Raw genomic sequence first — 24,045 nt, forward strand, 5'->3', positions numbered from 1 at the left:
TTATGGATTGTGGCATGGAGGAAAAGTATATAATCAATGACCCAGTATACAGCCAGGAAAAATAATATATTACCAAAAATAAAGGGGGGAGAGAAAGGCAAACAGGGAAAAAAAATGATATAAAAATAATAATCATACCCTGCCTAGCAATTCCCCCCAAAAAAAGAAAACAATGAGAACTGATGCAGCAAAAAAAAAAAAAAATTATATATACCTATTAATGACATGCTAACAAACAGAGTCATACAAATGGAAAATACAGCAGTGCATATATATATATATATAGCATTTCGTTAGCCACAGAACGGTATCATCTATTTATTTTTTGATTATTGAAGCTCGGCTAACACGGTACTGATACCTCTACATGTATATATATATATATATATATATATATATATATATATATATATATATATATATATATATATATATATATACACACACGCACACCTGAGACTGTGTAGAAAGTTACAGTAAGTTGATGGTTCTTGAAACACGTCTTTGTTTGCACCAACAACCACACTGTCCGAGTGAACATTTTTTTGTAAATTCACCAGCTGTCTAATTAACGCTACTGTATGAATTCTCTAATGAATGCCGAGTAATTGGTCACACATACTGGAGCACTATCCCCTCCCTCACACAAACACAATAGTAAGCCAAGTTAATGTTTCTGAGATATTTAACATAGTTAAGTGTTTTAATGGCCAGATTGAACAAAAGCGTATCTTTTATTTTAGAATATGCATGATGGAGGGTGAAGGATTTGAATGAAGAGTGTTTTGGTAAAGAGTCTATGGGTGCTGGCTTTACCTGTTGGCTCACAGAGATCCCAAACCTCCGCCACGGGGAGCCCGGGGTGATTCAACAATACAACTCAATACAGCGCCTCCACCTGAGAGGGTTCCCAACGTAGTGGGAGGAGCCACTCACAGGAACCACAATACTGATATCCACACACAGTATATGATAAGAATAACTTTACTAAAGAACATGTAAATAGACAGTGTTAAGTGGATAATAACTACTGGTTACAGCTACCCCTTAGCTGCGCAGGGCCTTATCCCACCACGTGTAACCCACACCGTGTCCACCGTACCTGAGGAGCCCTCGGGCACCCAACCACCCTGTTGTCCACAAGAATAACAGCCCCACCCTTGTATGTGGTCAGCGCTGCCACTATTGTGTGTGTACTCTGTTGGTACACTTATGGTATAGGTACCTGCCGGGTGCTCCAGCACCCGGGCGTGCCAACTGAGGAACAATGGAATCCGCCGATCCAGCGATGTCCTCCGCGACGAGTCCTCCTCCGTGTGGGGTGGTATCCCATGGGATGGTCCCACACGAAGATAGTCTCTTACTCCTGTTCTGATGATCTGGTCCCAGACCACCGCTCTCCAGCACTGCGCAACGTCAAAACTTTGTCCCTGGCATAAACAGCTAATGGGGCAGTGTCCCTACCTAAAGGCCTGTCGCTGCCGCACTCTTACTAGGGGAATCGGGAGCTAGCTGGGGCCTAGGTGGACATCTGGCCTAGTGCAGGAGTCACAGACCCATGCACACCTACACCCTCCCTTGCCTGTGTCCCAGCTCGGACTATCAGCTCCCAGCACGCCAAAACCTCTTCCTGACTGCCCGTGATAATCGCCGCTCTTTTGGTCTGTTGTGCCCATGTGACTGCATGCCCCATTGGATGCTGTGGGCTGTAGTCCCCACCGAGCTTATCCCTGGTCTGTTGTGCCCATGTGACTGCATGCCCCATTGGATGCTGTGGGCTGTAGTCCCCACCGAGCTTATCCCTGGTCTGTTGTGCCCATGTGACTGCATGCCCCATTGGATGCTGTGGGCTGTAGTGCCCACCGAGCTTATCCCTATCAGCCCCATCGTGCGCTTAGCATACTGCGCATGCGCGAATGGGTACTGGCCGCCGGAGCTCTTCCTGCGCATGCGCGAACCTCTGCACATGTGCGCGCGAACAATCAACATGGCGGAGCCCTGCAGAGGAACCCGCCGTCAAGCCTGACGCCACCCACACCTCCCGCAACATCCCAGTGGCAGCGGAGGTAAGGGGGGGAACAGAGGACCCGTCAAGCCATGGGGTACCTGGCTACACTGATTCAAAAGTAAGCAAAAAAGGAAATATTGAAAATGTGCATTGACACTCATGCGTACTGTAGTGACTGTAGACAACTGTTCAACCAGCCATGACATGAGTGTCAAGTGAAAAAGTAAAGGGAAGCGCAAACAGATTAAATGGCAAGCCAGTGCGATAGAAAAAGTGCAAAGTAAAGATCTCTTCAGCAGGAGAATAGATCACTGGAACAGCAGAAAAATAAAAAATGTATACTCAATACAACAGTCTTTGTGGATCATAGGCATAAGCCTATGAATCTTCTCTGGGTCCATCTATATATCCAGCTTTATAACAGGAATGCATCTCAGAGGTAAGATGAGGCAAAACGATGGTGCATATAGTATAGGCAAAAGTATTTATATGGACATAAAGCACAAACAAATGCGTACTCACAGTGTAACAGGAAAAAATGGACATTGAGTTAGAGGTTTATATGCTCTTCAGAGTGCCAGAATCTCACTGCCGCCTGGCCCACACATCGTCCCTCATGACTCGTGACAGCTTGTGGCGTCCCATGCGGCAGGACACAGCTCTAATTATGGTAGATAGGTGTAGCGGTGTTAACATGGGGCAGCAGGAAACACGCTCTGGACTCTACGTGTTTCATTGCATCTGCTTTTTCAGGTGTCTCAAATGAGACAGGGGCGTTGACTGTATTCAGAAAAATTGGTAGCGGGGGTAATAGATTGAAGAATCTGTCCCAAAAAAGAAACATATTGTATTTTTAAATTGGGGACACTCAGCCCACATGGGTTAAATGTGGACTTTGCTTTGAAATCCTCTCTTATCTTGTGTGCATTCGCTGTGATTTTATATATTCTCATATTGTCCATTTAGAATTGAAGGCTTTTATTTTAGCTTATCTGAATGATTTTATTAGGATTTTTATATATTTATAATTGTATTCTCTTAAAATAGAATTGTTCCACTTGTTTTGTGGATAATGGAATTTGCAATCCAAAAATGTATGGGTTAATATCTAAATGTTCTGTTCAATTAGAACATACGATTTGACTGATCAATTTGCTTTTGATTATTCTCTTCTGAATCTGTCTGTTTTATTTTAGCTTATTATTAAAGTATAATTTAAGCATGTAGCTTTGTATAATCATTAAGCTATCAGCTGTTTCCATGGTATAAGTCTGCTAGCTTTTTCATGTGTGGACGTTTGCTAGCTACTCATGAATCAACACATCTGTTTTCAATTTTATAAGTAATTGCATTATTGAATAATTAGATTGATATAAATATGGACAAGTGTGACTCAAACATTGAGAACCCCTGAGGAAGCTGTCAGAACAGTGAAACACGTAGGGTCAATGCATCTTCCGCTGTGCAGGTGCATGAAGTTAGACATTAGTTCACCTGGCTTGAGCGTTGCACCCAGCTTGTTTTATCACGGACTTGTGCGGTTCTGCTGTTTGTGGTTAAGCCACTGTGAGAAGTTCCGATGGACCTGCATCGATTGGACATCTGGGGGGACGCGGAGTGCAAGCACCTTCCAGCACAGCAGGTACTATCATCATACCGGATACTAGCCAGCTGAGAAGAGGATCGCCTAACCATATGCTGTGGGAGCAGCTGAGCTGTGGATTGTGCTATTGAGAGCCGCGGGTGTCCTGCTGAAAACAACGCCCACTGCTTGTTTTTATAATCAAATCTTGTGAGTGCAATGTATGCTTTCTGATGCGTGGCGTCATTAAAACAGATTACACTATGTCCTTTCTTTTTGGCTTTTCTCATTAGGTAATCTGGCGATTTTTCCTGTTACCTAGAGGGACCGTTGGTGTTTTGGATATATGTGTGTTCACTTTTAGTACACATTTTTTTTTTTACCACAGAGGATTTTTCCTGAGGGTGGTTGTGTCTCATTCCCTTTTTGCTTTCTCTTCCTGCAGATCAGCGTCTGTGGTATTGGGCAATCCTACCACCTGAGCTGGCAACATGAACTCCAACATCTACAGCTCATAGGCAGTGTGCTACAGCTCAGCTGGTGGTCCCCCTCCAGTCAGTCCTCCTTGCTGGCTTGTCTGACAGTTCTTTTGGAATTTGCACTTACGGCCCAAAGCATTTTTAGCATACCCAGAGCATTAATTGACGTGAGAATGCCCGCCATTCCCCTCCCCTCCCCCCTCAAAAACAGTTTGGAATAATGGTCCACTATGCCATTGATTATAATATCTAATCTCTCCTTAGTAAACAGCTGCATTCTTATTTTACCTGGTTGCAAAGTGGGACCATGATGGGTTAATGATGCCCGAGTGAGACTCCTAGATGCTACCTGGGATTGTTAACATAGGTCTGTGATCTGAGTAATGTCAGTTATTTAACTTCTATTTATTCTTAATTTGAACTGCTTGATTGTTTGTGGCATGCGCACCAATATATATTAGCATGGGTGGGTTTTAGATGTTAATGCACATGTGCGGCTCATTCTGTAACAGACACGCAAGATATAATTGCCATTGCGCGTGTGTCAGAAAGATTTAATGCGTATGTGCGTTACAACATGTTAACAGACTGGTAAGCCTGTGCTAATAAGATCACTAATGGCTGTTGTCTTTTGTTTTCAGATTGTTGTTAAACTTCGGGGAATGAACATCTGTAATCAAATTTGATTACAGACCGTTATGTGTCCAGAGTTAATGGACCTTTGTTGACCTGGGCCTCAGACTCCATATTTAAGCAAATGTAAACTAGAACCAGATTTTATAAGTGCTAAATCTTACAAACTATGTCTTCCTTTTGTCCGGATGGCAAGACTAATGTCTCTTGGCCTTGAATATTTGCGTAACCCCTTTATTGCTGAAGTAGTTCAAAGGAAGCTGTTTTTTTTTGTTTCTGATTCTAGACATATAATTTAACGCAACAATTTAAAGAGGTTCACATATGAATAGAAGAATAAGAACTTGAGATTCCAGAGGAGTCAACTGCTCCACTGTCCCCTTCTCCCTCAAGACAGATGCCCTTGTCAATATGCCTAACAATTATGAAGGAAGTAGCTACCAACAGATGTAGTCATTTTTATTGGTCCTTGTGGTGCGATATGTAATGACATTCTGTATTATCACTACCATTGAATCCTATGGAAACTCTGTGTTATTTTAAGTTATAATGGATATATGGGATTATGATATCACTAGGAACAATGAGGCTGGTGACATCGATAAACATCGATAACATTTTACAGATCTGAGGAGAATTACAGCAGAGCTACTTCAAAGTTAGATTGTAAGCTCTTCGGAGCAGGGACTCCTTTTCCTAAATGTTACTTTTAAGTCTGAAGCACTTCTTCTCTTTGTGTTATTTATCTTATGTGTTATTTATATCTTATTATTTATTATTGTAATTATTACTGCTGTGAAGCACTATGTACATTAAGGGCACTATACAAATAAAGACATACATACAAAGTTAATTAACACGTTTCCTAAACTTAACAATGATGGAATCAAAAATCTTGAACACACTTTAAAGTATACAATTCCTTGATTAATAGACTGAAATGTGTTCTCAAATTGTCTGTAGCAAGGGACACATTCAATGAAATGCAAAGAAAGATAAAAATGTATTGCACATCACATTGTATCATTTATTTATAATGCGCAGCCCAGCAGTACTATGGGGTCGGAAGACATTAACAATAAAATATTAACATACACTTGTACAGTAGGCAATGAGGATCCTACTCCATGGAGCTTAAAATCTATAAAGAAGGGAAAGTGGCACCCAGGGAGAAGGCTGATGTTTTTATGACAGCTGCTTTCTATGGGATTGTGAGGGAAATGGAGACAAAGCAGTGAGAGAAAGGTAATCAGAGTATGAAGGTGGAAAGGCTTTATTATACGTCCATAAAATGTTACAAAGTCCAGTATCAGGGCAGCAGTTATATCAGGAACATTAGAAAAAGGCAGCAAAAGTTTGGTCTAAAGGAGCAATCCAAACAATATCCTACATGTGGTTTTTTTTTTTGTAATTTTTTTTGAACAAATCAGTTCTATAGTATTAGATAATACTTACTACCTTTTTGTTTAATTTTAAAATGCAACTCTTAATGCCATTTTTAATGAGTTTTAATATACCGAGCATCCTTTGATTGCTATAGCAGGTTTTAGCCCGCCTCCCCAGCAGTGCAAGATATTTGCAACACTTTCCTGTTTGTGATAATTGGTTGCCAATATTCCCAGCAGTTTGAGCTGCAAACGGCAACAATAGATAATATTACCTTAGTAATATAAGGATACATTGTAGCTGCTGTGTTACACTGATTGAAGGATTGATTGGAAACTGAAAGGCAGCTATTTAGTGAACCCTGGGAAACAGGATTTTGCCGATTGATCACTGGAGAACGAATTGATCGATAGCTTAGGTAATTCGTTTTCAATAAAAAGGTAGTTAAATGCTGCATATATTAAAACAAAAGTTTTTTTATAATAATTTTTTTAATCTGCTTGGATTGCCTCTTAACTCCGTTTTAATTGTACGCTTTATAACAATAAAATGCAATTAACCCCTTAAAATGAAGGGGCAACAATATTACTTGTCATTCTAGAAGCAAAAAAGTTGAAGGCCATGTGGAAGTGGCTTCACAGTCCCAGTTGGGCACAGCCCCTTGCATATATGCATCGCAAAAGCAGAGCGATCTGTTCCTATTTATTGTTGCATATTATGGTATGCAGTTCATTAGGTGTGCAACTCATGCTTTCATTTTCTCTTTGTAATGATTCCTTATTTGTTTTGTTTATAAATCTGTTACAGGTTGTTAGGGACTGTAGAAAAAGGAATGATGCATGCTTGAGCAAAATGCTACCAAACAACTTGGATTTGTGGATTATACTGTACATAATTAGTCTTATGAAAGCTCTGTATGCATACAACTGCTCTGATTTGTTAGTATATGCCTATTGAACCTAAAACTAATCTGGTTATCCCACTCCTTAAGTACTTTATTGTCTACGAACCAAAAGGTAAGAGATCAGAATGTACACCCTGTGGAAGCTCTTAATAATTGTCCAATAAAATTTCCAGAGCCACCTCGAACTATCCCAACATCCAATGTGACTTATTACAGAGGTAAATGTCTACACATTCTGCACTTGTGAGAAGTTGACTAATGTCCTCTCTCAGCTAGAGTTTTCTTCTTATTGTTCACATTAATGCAGCGAAAAGGATGTTGTGGAGCAATATTTATTAAATACTATAGATGTTGTTCATGTTTTCTTGAGTTTGGTTCAACTGGAGAAGGCCTCGGCCAGGGTGGCGCCGAGCAGGCAGGCGCGCTCACACTGGCCGCTCTGAAACACATTGAGGCAATCTGTGTGGCCAGCGTGAGCAAGCGCCTGCGCCGCGCTTAGATGCTTGCAAAGCAATGAGGGCAAACCAGCTCCATGACATCGTGGCCGCGCCCCCAGGCAAGCACGCACCTAGCCGGCCACAAATCGCCCGGCCGAGCAGGGCACGAGTGCCAGTGCGCCCACTCCCTGCCTGGACGCAGCCTAAGATGGTGCAGGTGTCAAAAACCCTTCCAACCTTTTTCCAGTCATATTAGGTTACATAGTATTTTTGCTATCTCGTGTACATGGAGAGAAGAATAGTTCCCTTTTTGTCTCTCTGTTGAAAGCCCATGTCTAAAATGATAACTTTTATGGCAACAATCCCTATCTTTCCAGATATTCACAACCACCAGAATATATGTAAGTAGATTCATCAATAAGTAGAATTTAATTTAGAAGCCAAATCTTCAGAGGGGACATCTTCCCTTCAAGTGTCAAAAGCAGGTGAGTTTGTTTTGTGGCTCATACAGTACAATGATGAATGGCTAACAAGTATTATTACCCAAATAGTTAATTGATAGGATTTACAGTGAAACTCATTACCTCCAGTAATGCCTAGGTCTATCAAGTCTCACATGCTTGAAGTGACCAAGTTCTTGCTTCTTTGGACGGCTGTCCTTTTTATCGTTATTACCAGTTGCCTCATTTTTCAGTGGAGCTTCTATATTAAGTGAAATGTGTTACACTGAAATTGCAATTGTCCAAGACGCTCCCAAAATCTCACTCATTTGAGTACTTAAACCTTGACAGCAAGAAGGAAGATGGAAACAAATATAAATCAACATTCATCCTGGAAGCACTCACTGCCTAGGTATTCTGTGGCTTCCAGCTCCACACTGGAAAGGAAACGCCTCATGAACTTCTTGCAGTTGTAATCCAAGGTGGTGGTGTAGACCGTTTTTGTGTGCTTTGGATAAATAATGGTGGTGCTCGTGAATCTCTGAGGCTTGTTCCTGGGTTCTAAATGGACTTCTGCCTTGTAGCTACGCCACGTGCAGCTGGGGATGCACATCACAGTTTCACTGCAGGAGGAGATGCCCAATCCCACCGGCATGTAGATGTTGTCAATGAAGTGTTTCTCTGAGTCATATTTAACTGATGAAGTGTACCTGAAAAAATGTCAGAATGCACACTATTAAATACACTTCTTAAAGCAGCAATTCCCCCATAAACATCAAACCAATTTTTTTTAGATGTAGATGTCAATTAAGTGCTTGTGTCATATTTGACTAAAGAGGTCTACGTGAAAAACACAGCTGAAAATGCACTATAAAATATAGTTCTTTAAAAAGCTGTATCTGTAAGCCTTCCAACACCAGGGAACCCTAGTCTAAAAAATAAACTGCAATCGTTGAAACTCTTGGGCAAGAATATTTGTCCAGAAGAACAATGTGGTGCCCAGAGTCACCCTTGCTCCAATGGCCAATAAGAAGATGCAACATCAGGAGTAGTTAGATTTTTTTATTTTGTTTGTAAATGAAGAAAAAAAGATATCTATTTTGACTTTAACTATGGGGTGCCTGGAGCTACAAGTAACGTGACTAGGCTACAGGGGACTAGAGAACAAATACAGTAGTTTTACAAAAATGGATAAAAATTAATGTACTGTAGGAGCTTTAAACCTGATGAACTAGAAAAGGGAAATGAAATCTTTTCAAAGCCAGAAAATCCAGGGTCTGTAGCTCACACAGAATGGTACAGTTTTAGATGAGTAACGTCATCTTTTTTTGTATTTGTCCTTCAGTTTATTATTTCATAAAATACTTTCCTTTGCAATGTATTTGTTTAAATGATAACGAATAGGAAAATAATCTACTTCATGGTCAACATGCACCCAAGTGACATGGTTGATTGAATTAAGATATGAATTTTATTATGTAACAATTTAGAATACCAATATGTACTTCCAAATAAAAGAAAACAAACAATGAAAGGCAATGGTATGAATATAAAGCTCATTTAAAGTGGGTGGTCTGTGTATGTGTGTGGATACGGGATAATGAGTGGTAATTAGTCTTGCAGTAATTGCCGATTGTTACCACTGTGCTTGCATTCAATAAATATCATCACACCGACAATAGAATTCATTGGCGCTGCCTGAATAGCTATATTGTGACAATTAACTTTATAATGGATGACCTAATTGTATCGCCCTGTGATAGACCTTATGCTGTGTACTGTAGCAATGAATAATGCCTTTAGGGCTGTGGTAATTATAGCATTTTAAAATGCTTTGAAAGTTACAATCCAGATATTACACTTTTTTTAACAATGATTTTCTTCTTTTCTCTTATATGCTGTAACACTCCAGAAACATCTGCTTGTTCACTTCAAGGTTTTTGTGCATGTGGAAGAAAATATTGTAGCTCACTCGCATTAAGTAGAAAACCTAGTTAGTAAACAGATTATATGTTTCTAAGAGGCGTTTGAAGAAAGGAAAATTTGAGACCCAATATGCAGCGTTCTTTTTTTTTTTTTTTTTTTTTTTTTTTTTCTTAAGTACTGATTTTAGAATGACCGTATCTCTAAAATAAATAATATATAAACATTATAATGTATAGCACATCATAGTTTATAGTACATTTACTAGCTGAAAGTGTTTGCGGATTCAGCCACTGCATACAGTACGTGTGCATAAAGGTGCCACGTGCTCACATGATGAATTCTTGCAGAGATGCTTATCTATAGACTTTGCCCTTTCTTTGTATAACAGCAGATGGGACATAGGGACATAGTAGATGTTTTACTTTACATAGTAGATGGAAGTTGAAAAAAGACGTACGCCAGTCAAGTTCAACCTATGCTAAATTTAGACGACAGATACTTTATCCTATATCCATATTTACAGTATATTGATCCAGAGGAACGCAAACAAAAATAAAATGTGAAATATCATCCACTGATCTCTCATAAGGGGAAAAATAAATTCCTTCCTGACTCCAAGAACCTGTATCAACATGCTACCTATGTTTACTTATTTTGTATATCCCTGTATACCTTTCTTTTCTAAAAAGATGTCCAACCTTTTTTTTGAACATATCTACAGTATTGTATCTGCCATTACGGTCTCCACAGACATATACTTTACTTTTAATGCAAACTGGGTCAAGTAATTCAGTCTTAGAGATTATCCAGTTACTACAGTACATAAAGTAAGAAAGGAGCCAGCAAAGCACAAATTTGTAAAAAAAAAAAACCAATCCAATTGTTTTATGTGAAAAAGGAAATGAAAGCAGTTTAACTGATATAATATTAGTATCTTGAGCAGTTCCTGTTCTGTTTCTGTATCTGTTTTTGGGTTAACCCCCCTTCTCCCCTCATGATTTTCTTACATTTTAGTGTCGGAGCTAGAAATTGCACTGAGCTGTGTGGAGAGCTCTATTTGAACCTTCTAGACACTTAACTTTTCAAACGCTTATATGTCCTAAACAAGGTATCAGATTAAAAAAATAAAAAGACACCATTGGAAAGGGCAAGATGAGACCTAAATAGGTAAAGAAAAAATGTAATGCAAAAAACACTGATCTGTGTGGTCTGCTGCGGTCTTAAAAGCCCATTGCAAAATACTTAGTCTAAACATTTTTTACTAGCAACCGAGATGTAGATGATAACGGAGCACTGCCAAAATGATAGCCACGTGGGCCAAAAAAGATGAAAAATCCAGGGCAATTCCGAAATAAAGGTCAATTTTATTGCAAGCTGTGAGGATTTGCCATCCTGGCAGTCCCAGACCATCTCCTCACCTCAACAAGCCTTCCGTGACGGATACCCAGCATGCTCCCAGTGCGTGCGCGGACCTTGCGCACACTGTACAACCGCCTGCAGATTCAGACCCCGCACCTATCACTGTCACACGACGTGGATGTTCGGCCAGCCTCCCTGCTGACGCATGAGTCAGGCCCCGTCCTCTGACCTCCGTGACGCGCGCGGGTTGGCGCGCGACTGGCCCCGCCCCCTCTGGTCCCAGGAATCGTCGGGGAAGTGATGCACACTCTAAACTCCTCCCCCTGGCCTCCGTGACGTGCTCAGGACGGTGCGCAAGCAGATCCACCCTCAACCATGATTAGGCTGCGTCATAGGGCACACCTGTGTGCACCAGCAGCCAATCGACTCACTTCCTGGTTGGCTATTGGAGGCTCCTCCTATATATACCCTCAGTCTGCAATCAGTCATTGCTGAGCATAGTCATTGTGACGCCGTGCCTTGCCACATCCTTGTTGCTGAATCTTGCCTTGTATGCTGTTTAACCTCTTGTTGCCTGAACCCTGCTAGCTCCTTGTACTCGGCTTCTCTCTACTCCTGATCCGGCTTGTACAACGATTCTCCAGTCCTGACCTTGGCTAAGTACTCCAACGATCCGACATTCTCCTATCCTGAACCTGGCTACGTACCCAGACTATTCGATACTCTCCAATCCTGAACTGTCGGTCGGCGTTAACCAATTCCCTACCTCAGCACCGCGGTTGCGCTTAGTTTGTGGTGAGCTACGCGTTACACAAGCTCAGCAATAGATGGTAAGAAACGCACCTGCGCGTTTCGTGCCTGAGCACTTTATCAAGGTGTAAATTAAGGTTACAATAAATTCTTGCATATATTGTAGACTTTAAGAGAGTCACTGTCACCTCTCATTTAGATTATAAATTAATTGACATTATATAGAACTAGTTAGGAGGGTTTATATCCCTCAAATAAAAAAAATGTTGAATTAGATATTCTAGAGAGATTATGATGTTAGATTTATGATTGGTCCCTACAAGGATTACCATTTCTGCATTCTATTTGGGCAGTGGCTCTGGCTTATTCTTTACAAGTTGGCAAGATTTAATATAATTGTTACACAGTTATTATACTTTTTTAAATTCGTTTTTATTACTTTGTTGTTTCATTTTGTCTTTGTTTATTCTTCTAATTGATTAAAGTTTTCTGTATTGAATGTTTACATCTGACCAGCTCGACCAATGGGGATGGACGTCACGACAGCGCGACTCATTCTGGAGTCGCGCGCCGATGACGTCACTCCCAGCAGTGGAATGGCGCGAACCGGTCTGTATACATTTGTATGTTTATTGTTGCACCTTAACACTTTGATAAAGTGCTCAGACACGAAATGCGTAGGTGCGTTTCTTACCATCTATTGCTGAGCTTGCAATAAAATGTATCTTTATATCTGAGTTGCCCTGGATTTTTCATCTTTTTTGGCCCACGTGGCTATCATTTTGGCAGTGCTCCGTTATCTACATCTCTGAATCTACTTCTATTCTGGACTGGATGTACTGGACTGTCTCTGCGGCTATAAGCCCTTATACTACCGTGCTATATATTGAATTGGATCTTGTTATACCAGTTTGGGCAGATGCAAGTGTGTTGTATGCTGTGGTGGTCAGGTGGACACCGCTAGACACATATCCCCTTCTGGTTGAGATACTATATATTACATATTGGACAATCCAAATAGTTCCCGGATACATATCTTCTTAAAAAGGAAACATATTTATGTACAGAACCACATATGGTTTTGAGCACCATTTTTCACACCTTATACTTTTACTAGCAGCCGAACTGCTTCCGAGCCAGAGATACAGGCCCCTCTGGTACTAGACGGGTTAAAGCACCAGGTTATAATCATGGGAACATTTCTTTGAAACACAACACCATATAGGTATCAGGTATCTCTATGAACATCTGGAACACAATAATTAATGCGCATAACCAATACCTGAAATGCCAATTATCTATTTTAGCTGTCGCTACTGGCTGCTAATCCTTACTACTAATAATGAATAGGATTACTGATGAGTAATTTTTTTTGCGGTTTGAAGGGGTTTACAAGACCATAGTGGGTGTTGGAATCTGCAGTTGTTAGCAGGAGAAAGCAAAGCGTTTTTTTATTCTTTAATCTAAAAGTTTTAAGGTGGCCCATTGCAAGTGTGTAGTAAGGACTAATGTATTACTTCATATGACACATTTTAATTGTTTCATAATATTATGGAATTAAAAAAAACCCATAAGAGGCTATATTTAACAAGTGGTGCAATGTCATAAGACACCTCCTGTTCTTGGAAGACACATTACAGCCCATTTAGTACAAAGAGAATGGGCCATAAGGTATCTTCCAGCATAGCACCATTATATAATAGGCCAACATGCCAGCCCCTGTAAACGCATTAGCGAGGATTAATAAATGACTGCAGTGAAAAGAGTCTATTGTAACAGCTACACTTGAACCAATTCTTTGTCTATACACTCCATACTGGTCATGCTGTATCAAATGGGTAAAAGGACATTAGATTAAATAAATCACAATAGCGCATGGTCCTCATGATATATTGGGCACATTAATTACATCAGACACCGCTGTGGGTATGTTGTAATGCTGAACACTAGTTTTTAAGCACTTAGATATTTAGAGGTTTGAGATTGGTTCGGATCAGCTCTCCACCCACTTTACTAAATTAGATTGTTAAATACCAAGAGATATAAGGGACTGGGCTAGCTGTTGTGAAGTGAGCTGTTATCCACCAAGCTAGTTCACTTGGCAAAGCCATGCTACTCAGCCATTTTGCCTACAATGTTGCAATTCAGTGTGTAGGCTCTCATTGTCTCTAGTTAACGGTGTTACCATTTGTTACACAGTTACTTATATTTCAGATGATTTACATTCTAACCATCATCTGAATTGAATATATATCTGGATGAACAGTATAGTGTTGCATCTTCCACACTTTTGGTGTGGATTGCTGATTTTTGCATTGGCATATGTACTTGATAGAGGGTTCCCCTGTGTTTATTATGGGTGTTCACATTATCCTCTGAACTCTAATTTATATTATTCCTCCACAGTGGCTATATCTAATGTGTGGGCACATTATTCTCTCAATATTATGGTGATTTTTGTGACTTAACTAGCATCAATACAGTCTGCTTTTGCACATATCTCTTAATATGATGGTATTACTATGGTGCCATCTATTTTGTTAGTTGCTTCTAATTCTGGTATATTTTGAACCAGTTACTATTTCGTATCTCGGCCCTGCCGCTCCACGTTACACTTTTTAATTACTGTTTATACTATCAATACATTGATATGTTTTATGAGCTCTTAACTTTTCTATTAAAGGTTATGTTTTAATTTAGGTGGTGTGCAACCAAGTGAATTCTTTGTGAAAGCACTATCTTGTGCCCTCCATCTTTGTTTTCTCCTCATGATATAACAAAATAAAAAGGAAGTCACCATGTGTGCACTGCCAAAATAACCATATATTTTAGACAGCAATGCACTCTTAAATCCTGCTACAGCAGAAAGGCCAAGCTTCTGCAATATCAGTACCATGGACTATGCAATCTCCAGCTTTAAGGACCCATATTGATGCTCACATTCATTCATGGGGCATCCAGCTACTCACAAACATACATTTCTGCATCAACCATATAATCGTGGGGGGAAACAAGAGATTCTCTGTTTTTACATCAAATATCTCCTTTTAGTGGATGAAAACATAATCTTCTGTTACACAAAAGATTTGGTTTGGGGCCCAGTTTTTCTTTGAAAATTGATCATATCTTTCATTAATTTGATTTTCTAATTCACACTGCCCTACGCTCTCAAATCACAGATTGAGAATCCCCATCTGGGTGAAGCACTGTCTCTTTGGTTAGAATAGAGTGGAGATTGTATGACAGATTTTGCAACAACTAGTGTTTCAGGCATTCACTAATGCAAATTTTTATTAATAATACCGTGCTTTGAACATTAAGAGCACAGCAATAATTATTATTATTTAGTGCAGCGTGTTTATTTTCAAAGGGGAGAAGTGGAACATGCTTACATACAATCCAATAATATTGTTTGCTAAAGTGTTATCATGTTAATATCAATTGGGTTGTACTGGAGATACATAACCAAGAATTTATATATGGCCTCTATTTCCAAAGCAGTGCTAATCCAGAAGACACTTTCTAGTGCCGGAAGACACCTTATAGCGTATTCACTTAAATGGGCTGTATGGTGACTTTCAGTGCCACAAGGTGCCATTGCACCGCTTAGTAAAGTTGACTTACAGTATATTCTCTTCTCGACACACATGAATATACTGAACATGTGTAGGCAGTGAGCAACAATGCAACTAAGTTACCTTATCTCCTTGGGTGGCAACAGATCAAACTCCACCCCTTCTCCAAACGACAAAGGACACAGTCTCGGGATGCAGCTACTTGTGAAGCTTAACGAAAGAGATGAATTCTTGAGGGAGGAGGGGGGGGGGGAATAAAAAACACAAACAATTAATCAAAAAGCAAACAAAAACTAACAAACAAACAGTTAAGAATAGAATGCATTGCTTTGATATCCACATTCAAGACTAATTATTTTAATTTAAAAAACTTAATTCAAAGTCATCCGAAAAAGTCACCAATCTCAGGTAATACTGTACTGTCCCGAACATTGGATGATCAGTCTTTAAAAGTATTGTGGCAGCTTTGTTCTCCATTCATCAATGTTGCATACTGTACATCGCCAACATTTACTAAACACACACACATTTACTTTATATATAGTGTGCGCATACACATACACACACACACACTAAATCTAAGAGCTTCACAATGTACAAATGGTTGAGCATTGTGTTTCTAACATTTAAGTAATTTATTGATGGCTTTCCTCTTGATCAATATGTCACAGGAGACCAGGCAATTTACACCCTTTTACCAGGATCATGCATTTAGCAAAACAAGTTAATGAAATAAATTGTAAATGTATTCACAAGAAAAGGAAAACACAATGTTACACAAACTACAGAAAAAAGACACACTTACTTGGGAATTGGGGTAACAACCTAGACTCTCCTAGGTGCAGAGAATCCTAACCCTGATAACAGTTGCAAAAACAGGCAGCTTTCGCTGAAGCAGCCCTTTCTTGCTGGAGACTTGAAACTGGAAACTTAGAATTTTAGAGGACTGGAGAACTAACTATCTGATGGGCGTAAGGGTTTTTAATACTTCTGAGTTTCATTCCAAAAATACTATAGCCCAATCCAAACTGTGAGAAATTTCTATGCAGCCACTTAGAGCAGGGCTCATCTGGCTGATGGTGTCAGAGGCAAGGTGTGTGTTGAGCTAGCTTGAAAAAAATGGGTGGCCAGGAAATATGAATCAGCCAATGGGAAATGTGCCCACAAGCAGCATCTTCCCCCCAGCTAACCCATTGTCGGCACGACTAAGTCTGGTGGGGCAAATAGAAATGCAAAGAGTGTTCATTGATCCCAGGGCGTGGATACTTGAGTCCTTCCCTCCTGTCCAAATGGTCTTGACAACTCAGACATCCTCTGGGGATTTCATCTCCAGATGTCCTGCCAGACCTACTGGCACCAATTGGTAGCCCCATTGGCCTGTCGGATCATTGATTCTGAAAGTCCCAGCTCATTTCTGTGCACAAGCATATATGTTTTAAAATACACCATTTAATAAAATATACACTTTCAAAATATCCTAAGTTTTGCTGGTATGGGGAATAGAATAAAAAACTGCACTTTATTTCTTACTAGTCATAGTAAGTCACTATAAAATAGTCTTAGGACTGGACTTTACAAGCTGCCTCACAACCTTATAGATGGTTGGAGTACCCCAAGAACCTCTAAGCAGGTTCTGGGTTACCTGTACAGTAACAGTGGTACCCCCCCCTAACCTGGAGACCCCTTATAGTTACAGGGATACTTTACATCCCTTTGCACCATTTACCTTTCTGGGCTGTGCTGAAGAAGGGAACCCTAGTGGTGAGTCGCACAAGCGTTTTCAAGGGGAGATATTACCGAGACTGTGTCTACATGCATTCAGGAATCCTGATTCCTGGGTACATTTTTAGGGGAACCAGAAACTCTGGCCCTTGACTAGATAGACACATTCTGACAACACTTTCTCCGCAAAAACCCCCTTGAAACTCATACCACAGCAATCCCTGCTTGCTGGCATCCATGGAAAGGTAAAAACACAAACATTCTTTGTCGCATAATTACAGGTAATGCTTTTACAACAGTTGGATCCAAGAGCTGACACTCCTGAACCCCAACTCATGGATCAGAGGTAACCAAACAGGCTTAACCTTTATTAGTGAGCCTGGCTACCTCTTCACTGTCACACAATGCTTTCAGCATTTGTTACCAGTAGTTATTAGCATGTATGTATTTGATTCTTTTGATATTCTGGATGGAAATGTGTCTGCAGAACCTATGCCAAAATATCAATTGATAGTGCAGTTGTGCCTCCCTTTTGTATAACTCACATAGTAGGGGCTTCTCAAATAGCATTTGGAAGAGTTTAGAGAACAGAAGGCAGAAGTTGTAACTGTTGGGATTCCTTTGGGAAGATTGTTCCTTTTCTTTGATAAGTCTGGTGTGGTTTTGTGCACCAGTTTTGCAGCTGGGAAACTTGGATAACAAAAACCAACTGTATAAAAATCTATGTACATTCCTGCGTATGTTATCAGAGCTATTACAAATATAATAATGTTAATAAACTCATTTTAATGTATGTAATTATCAGTTTTGTTTAATAAGATGTATTCTTTGTTTTACAGTTGTATATAGTATGGGGGGGGGGTTTACTAGTGAAAGAGCTTAGTCACGTGTAATAGAGGTTTTCCCAGAATCCCCTGTAAATTACTCAGTTTCAGTGAGGTGTGAGTCCTATTAACCCACTCAGTGCCAGATATGCTGGCAACACAAATGCATAACAATGCCTTGCAGGTCCTCATGACACATAATTCACACCTTTAAAAAGAGGCAGTCTTGCATAGTTTGTTTACTTAGTAATGCAACAGGCTTCTATAAAAAGGATTCAATGTACACCCCTCCCCCCCAATTACCATTTTTAACTTACTTGCTTCGTGTCAAAATGTGTTAGTTCCTATTTTCTTTGGGTCTGCCTAATTTGAATGTTATCTCCCAATAACTGCTTTTCATATCTCTTGAAAACAAATTATTCTGCCATTATAAGCCAAATAAAACCTCGTAAAGGGAAAAGATCTAGATCAAAAATCTACCTGTGTGTAGAAACAAAATCATTAAGTTATAGGGAGAGGGAGTGGCTTAGTGAGTAAAGACACTGACTGGCACTGAGTTTGGAGCAGGGGAGCCTGGTTCAATTCCCAGTGTCAGTTCCTTGTGACTTTATCTCCCTGTGCCTCAGGCGCCCAAAACATAGATTGTAAGCTCTACGGGGCAGGGACCAGTGCCTACAAAATGTCTCTGTAAAGCGCTACGTAAAACTAGCAGCGCTATACAAGAACATGGTATTATTATTATGTCACATCATATTTGCTTTTACACAGCCAATGGAGCTTGTGACGTCTTAAAAAGCTTGGCTCTATTGCACAGTCTAGAGACCAGTGCTGCGCAAGTTCAACCACATGTGCGGACCTCAAAATACTGTACGAGCTCCCATGTGATAAAAGCAATAAATTAATAAAATAGGCATAACAATGTCTATACAAGACAAACGGCATTCATGGGATAACATTTTAAACAGACGGATAGGTTGACCATCACTGGCATTACATTTTACGAAGAATTTGTAGGAATTTTCATTGCACAGTTTTTTTTAGAACAATGGACAGTGCAGATAAACTCTGCTCTCATTTCTAGGGATTCACTACAGAAGAGGTATACAGACGCTAGTTAATAAATGAACTAGTATCAGGCAATATTGAGGCGAGTTACAAGTAGGTACTTACATACAGATAAACTTTATGGCCTCTGAACGTTACACTACCTAATGGAACCTAAATTCCCGAGTTCCTAATGCACTGCCAAGCACATTTTGGACAATGTTAGCCCTTCGTATCCATAATCCCAGTACTTTGTGGCTCACCGATTCAAAATGGTGATTTACATTCTCCGAGTGGTGTGTGACTCTCATAGCAATGTTTAAAAGTACAGCTCGTGTTTTCAATGCCCGTTTTCCCCCATGTGGCTTTGCTTATTTAGCCGACTAGCCAGAGATGGCAGCCGACTTCAGACATGAATGGGACAAGCACAAGGAAACTATTAAGACATGGTAAAAGAACCAAAGTGAAGATTATGCAGTTTTTACAGTGTGACAATATGTATGCAAATTTGGTGCTGATTAGCTTGCTCTTATCTGCTGCCAACCTCTGTGTTTCTATTATAAATAATCTTTTTGTTGCATAACTCCCATCATTAAATTGTCCTGAACTATCACAGTCATACAATTTTGATAAATCTGCATTCTAGACTAAAAAGTCATGTTTCCAAGAAATCATTGAAACAGCTTGTGATACACTAATGCCTATTCCATCCTATGACCAAATGCACATATTTACCCTCAGTTCCAAGTGATATTTATATGACATGCATTATTATGTCTCCTACCACCTGTACTACCTAGATTATGGGTTTGCCAATGTTTACCTTTATTTGTATTCTTGTATATCATGTGCCACACAAAGTGGATATCAATCACATAAAAAAACAAATAATACTCATAATTACAACGGGGGGCATGTGAATTTTTCGCAATGCATCCTGATGGAACATAAAACAATACTGACTGACTAGGGTTACACACTCCAAAACATCTAAAGTTTATAGTGCTTAGAGAACAGATGCTCGATAATAAATCATATTTGAGGCAGGTTCCTCATTAACAAGTACAGCAGTAAGTACAGTTAACACTGACTGTTTCCAATAAAGTTCTCTGGGCACTTGCAAACACAAACTGATGGACCTTGATTATGGGCAATTGGTAAGAAGGCAGCAAGGGTAGAACCACAAGGGATTTGGACCAGGGAATAAATAAATATATATTTTAGTGCAGTGGAAAGCAAACAACTGAAACATTCAGTCAAAACAGATTGGTCAAAACCTGGGCACATTTGTACTTCCTCATTCAAGGTGAACATGTTCCTAGTCAAAACCTGTTTGCACCAGGCTAAAGCTAAATTATAAATATATCTGTATTTGCCTTTGGCAACTTGTGCCAGGAGAGTCAAATACATGTAGGTAAAATATTAACTACCCAATGTACAAAAAAAAAGAAGCTACATGCAAATTCATGCGATTCAATGATAATATTAAAGAATGCAAATCACTGTTGCACACAGCTATGAGACTAGCAGAAAAGGCTAGCACAAATAAGAGTAACACAAAAAAAATATCTTGCAAAAAACTAATGGGTATGACTTCACAACTTCTATCTCCAATAAACCTTTCCGATTACAAGCTCTTTGCCACAATGGTTCCATTCACCTTGGTTTACATTTACATTTGTTTCGTGTTTTTGTTCTTGTTCTGCATCATTTCCCTGAACGTTTTCTGTTTGCTTATATTAGAAAGCACTACATATGTGATTGGCGTCATGTTAAATAAAAACATTAATAATATGAAGCAATACCTGTACGTGCTGTGCCAATTTGATTGGAATTTACTTTTAATAGCTGAATGTTGAAACACAGCTGCATAATCTCATTGTTTTGCAGCTCAGATTCAAAATGGATATGGGTATTTCTGCCTTGTGCAGTAAAACCCTGTTTTTTATGTTGCTTTTTACCATCACTTTATCACCATGTTTCTGGAACACCTGAAGAAGGTTTCTCTGGGGACAGAAATATCTGGCGTCCAGTATGCTGTGTACCTTATCTCGCTACAGGTATTGCTTTGATTCTGAAGTGCTGGTTTTACTATTTATATTATATTGCAGCTAAATTCTTTCAGATATATTTGGACAGGTTTTTGATGCAGGAATATAGGGGGGGAGAAGGCTGCAATGGTTAAATACTATTATATTATTCTTGTGAATAATGTACACCTTCCCTCTAAAATTCCAAAAATGTGTTTATTTCAGTTTATATCTTTGAAACTTTTCTGAAGAGATTTGTGCCTTTCAAAAACTACCAAAATCTTAAATGGGATGTTCTGCCCTCATTATCTCTTGGAACGTGTATGTCAATGGTTGGAGGGGCTAAAGTTTACCCTACTGCAGGGGTGCGCCCCCTGCATTGTATCCCCTGGTGCTCGCGCCCCCCCCCCCCTCCCTTACTGTAGTGCAGCATGAAATGATGCCGCGGGGTTGTGTGACATCACGACATGTGATGCTGCGGGGTCATGCGACATCACATGACGCTGCGGCATCATTTGAAGCCGCATTGCCATGGGGACACGTCCAGAAGCCGTCTGAATGTCGGTAAGTTCAGGTTGCATAGGCCTCGCACGCGCCCTGGCATTTAATTTAAATGCTTTGGGGAGGAGCGTGGGGCCTCTGCAACTGCCACGCCCCCCCTGAAAAATCTTGCGTGGGTCCCCGAGTTTGCGCACCCCTGCCCTACTGCATTTATCAGTTGTGGTAGAATGCAGATTGTAAAACTGCAAGCAACTTCATTGACAAAATTGTCATCAGTTACTGTAGGTCAGTGATCAACTTTGTGCCAGCTGTTGGATCTCTGGATCTCCTCCAAAACACAAAACTGCTTTGTCACAACGCAGCAAGAAATAGGAGAGGAGGGGGAGAATCATATTAAAAAACGCAAACTAAAAAACAAACGTGAAATCACTCATACAAGAGCAGTGTTTGAACATGCAACACTATATAATGATCCTTAATATCTCTGCACACTTCCAGTCAAAACCAACAGCAGCCACAGGCTGCAGTTTCTGCTCCTGAAACAATTATTCTGTGTGATGCTTAAGCCTACAATAATAACCAGCTGTGCACTCCTTCCGCTTTAATGTTATGTGTTAGGGGTTAAGACTAGGACATCTAGGGTCAGCTGTCAAGAGTTATTTGAAAGCTCCAATACTGCAATAAACAGTTGTGTGTAGCCAGAGCTACTATTGCTGTATAGTACAGGTCAGAATGCTACTACAATTTTCACAGTGAAAAGGCTTTCACCCACATAAACAATGGTTCCCTAAAGAAAATGAATCAGCATTAGATTGATTTCAGAATTAGAATTACATTCTGTATGATTGGTACCAGTATCTTCAAAGTTCAATCAGTGATACTACGATTACATTTCACTACCTATTAAAGAATCAATCCTTGCAATAGCCTTCTGTACATTTTTTTTAATAAATCAGTTCCGTAGTATTAAATACTTAAATGTTTCTTTTTTTAATTCAACTCAATACCATTTTTAATTTGTTTTAATATACTGAGCATCCATTGATTTCTATAGCAGGCTTTAGCACACCTCCCCAGCAGTGCAAAATCTTTAAACTGTAACACTTTCCTGTTTGTGATAATTTGTTGCCAATATTTCTAGCAGTTTGGGCTGCAAACTGTAACAATAGATAACGGTACCTTAATATAACATTGTAAGAATACATTGTACAGTAGTTGCTGAGTTACACTGAGTGAAGGATTGATTGAAACTGAAAGGCAGCCATTTAGTGAACCCTGAGAAGCAGAATCTTTGCTGATTGATCACAGGGAACAATCAATCGGCAGATTAGGTCATTCGTTTTAAATTTAAAAAAAAGGTCATCAAAAGCTGCATATATAAACAAAAAGTATATATATATTTTTTCTTTTTAAGTGTTGCTTGGATTGCCTCTTCAACGAGCAACTGTATGCTGTTTATTTATATACTGTTTGGCCAGAGATCTTGCATTGATCATATAAAAATGATTTAATCTCCAAGAGTAAATGTACATACAGAAAAACAGATTAACAATATCATTCCTCTCCCCACTTGGTGCTACTGACCCTTTGGATGGAATAGTAAAAATGATGAATTTACTCACTCCCTGTACTGTTTGCCCAGAGATGTCTTGATCAGTAGATTTCTCAGCTGCCACTGCAGACAGAAGCCAGTTACTGGGACACGGGCTTGGAGGGAGCCCTGAGTCTGGGCTGTCCAGCACCCTCTCCTTCTTCTTCATGTCCAGTAGATCAGGGACATTCTGCAGGTTCAGCCTCCCAACCATTGCTACAAACTGCTCAACTCAGAATGAGAAAAGATACAGGACAGGGCTCCTTTCAGCTGAATCGGTTTGATCCCCCTCTGATGCAATGAGATGCAGCACCTGCTGCAGTTTTTCGTTAATTAAACAGACATAATTGCAGAGGATCCCATTCCCAATCCCAGTCCTCTTTTAATGACAACTTCAACTTTCAAGGGAGCTACAGTATGAGAACAACACACGGCTTCCTGCAGTAGTCAGTCACTTAAGCTGCAGCAGGGGTGCTTATTTCTTTACTAGTATCAGCATACAGCCAGTACAGGGGATAAACACGCCTTCTAATGCCTCCCCTCCAAGGCTCCCAGCCCTCTCCAGCACTCCTCTTGCCTTAGCAGCTCTTAAAGGTTTTATTATTAAGCTTTGCTTATTGTCAATAGATGTAGAGTCACCCATCAGTACATTGGGATTCGTTTTTACTAACTTAAATGGGATTTGTTTTGGATAGTATTTCCCAATGTTGTATGTATCACAGTTGATATTTCTATACCTTATATAGATTTTGCATTGGCTTATTTTTTATATGGTTTATTTTTTTAAATTATAGATACATGTAATTAAATACAAATTAGTATCCCAAGAAGAGTTTTTCCACATTCAGTAGGGG

The 24,045-nt window shown here is 39.7% G+C and overlaps 1 protein-coding gene across 1 annotated transcript; it reads right to left on the reverse strand.

The window, feature by feature from the left end:
• Positions 1-5,704: 5,704 nt before the first annotated feature.
• RFLNB (refilin B) lies at positions 5,705-23,697 on the reverse strand. The gene is made up of 3 exons (XM_075589577.1): positions 23,223-23,697; positions 15,603-15,709; positions 5,705-8,579 (listed from the first exon to the last, which is right to left on the reverse strand). Exons 1-3 carry the CDS (start codon positions 23,403-23,405, stop codon positions 8,249-8,251), a joined length of 621 nt encoding a protein of 206 aa, XP_075445692.1. The 5' UTR covers positions 23,406-23,697; the 3' UTR covers positions 5,705-8,248.
• Positions 23,698-24,045: the final 348 nt, after the last annotated feature.

The sequence above is a fragment of the Ascaphus truei genome, chromosome 3 (genome assembly GCF_040206685.1).
Source record: "Ascaphus truei isolate aAscTru1 chromosome 3, aAscTru1.hap1, whole genome shotgun sequence".
Classification (NCBI taxonomy): Eukaryota; Metazoa; Chordata; class Amphibia; order Anura; family Ascaphidae; genus Ascaphus; species Ascaphus truei.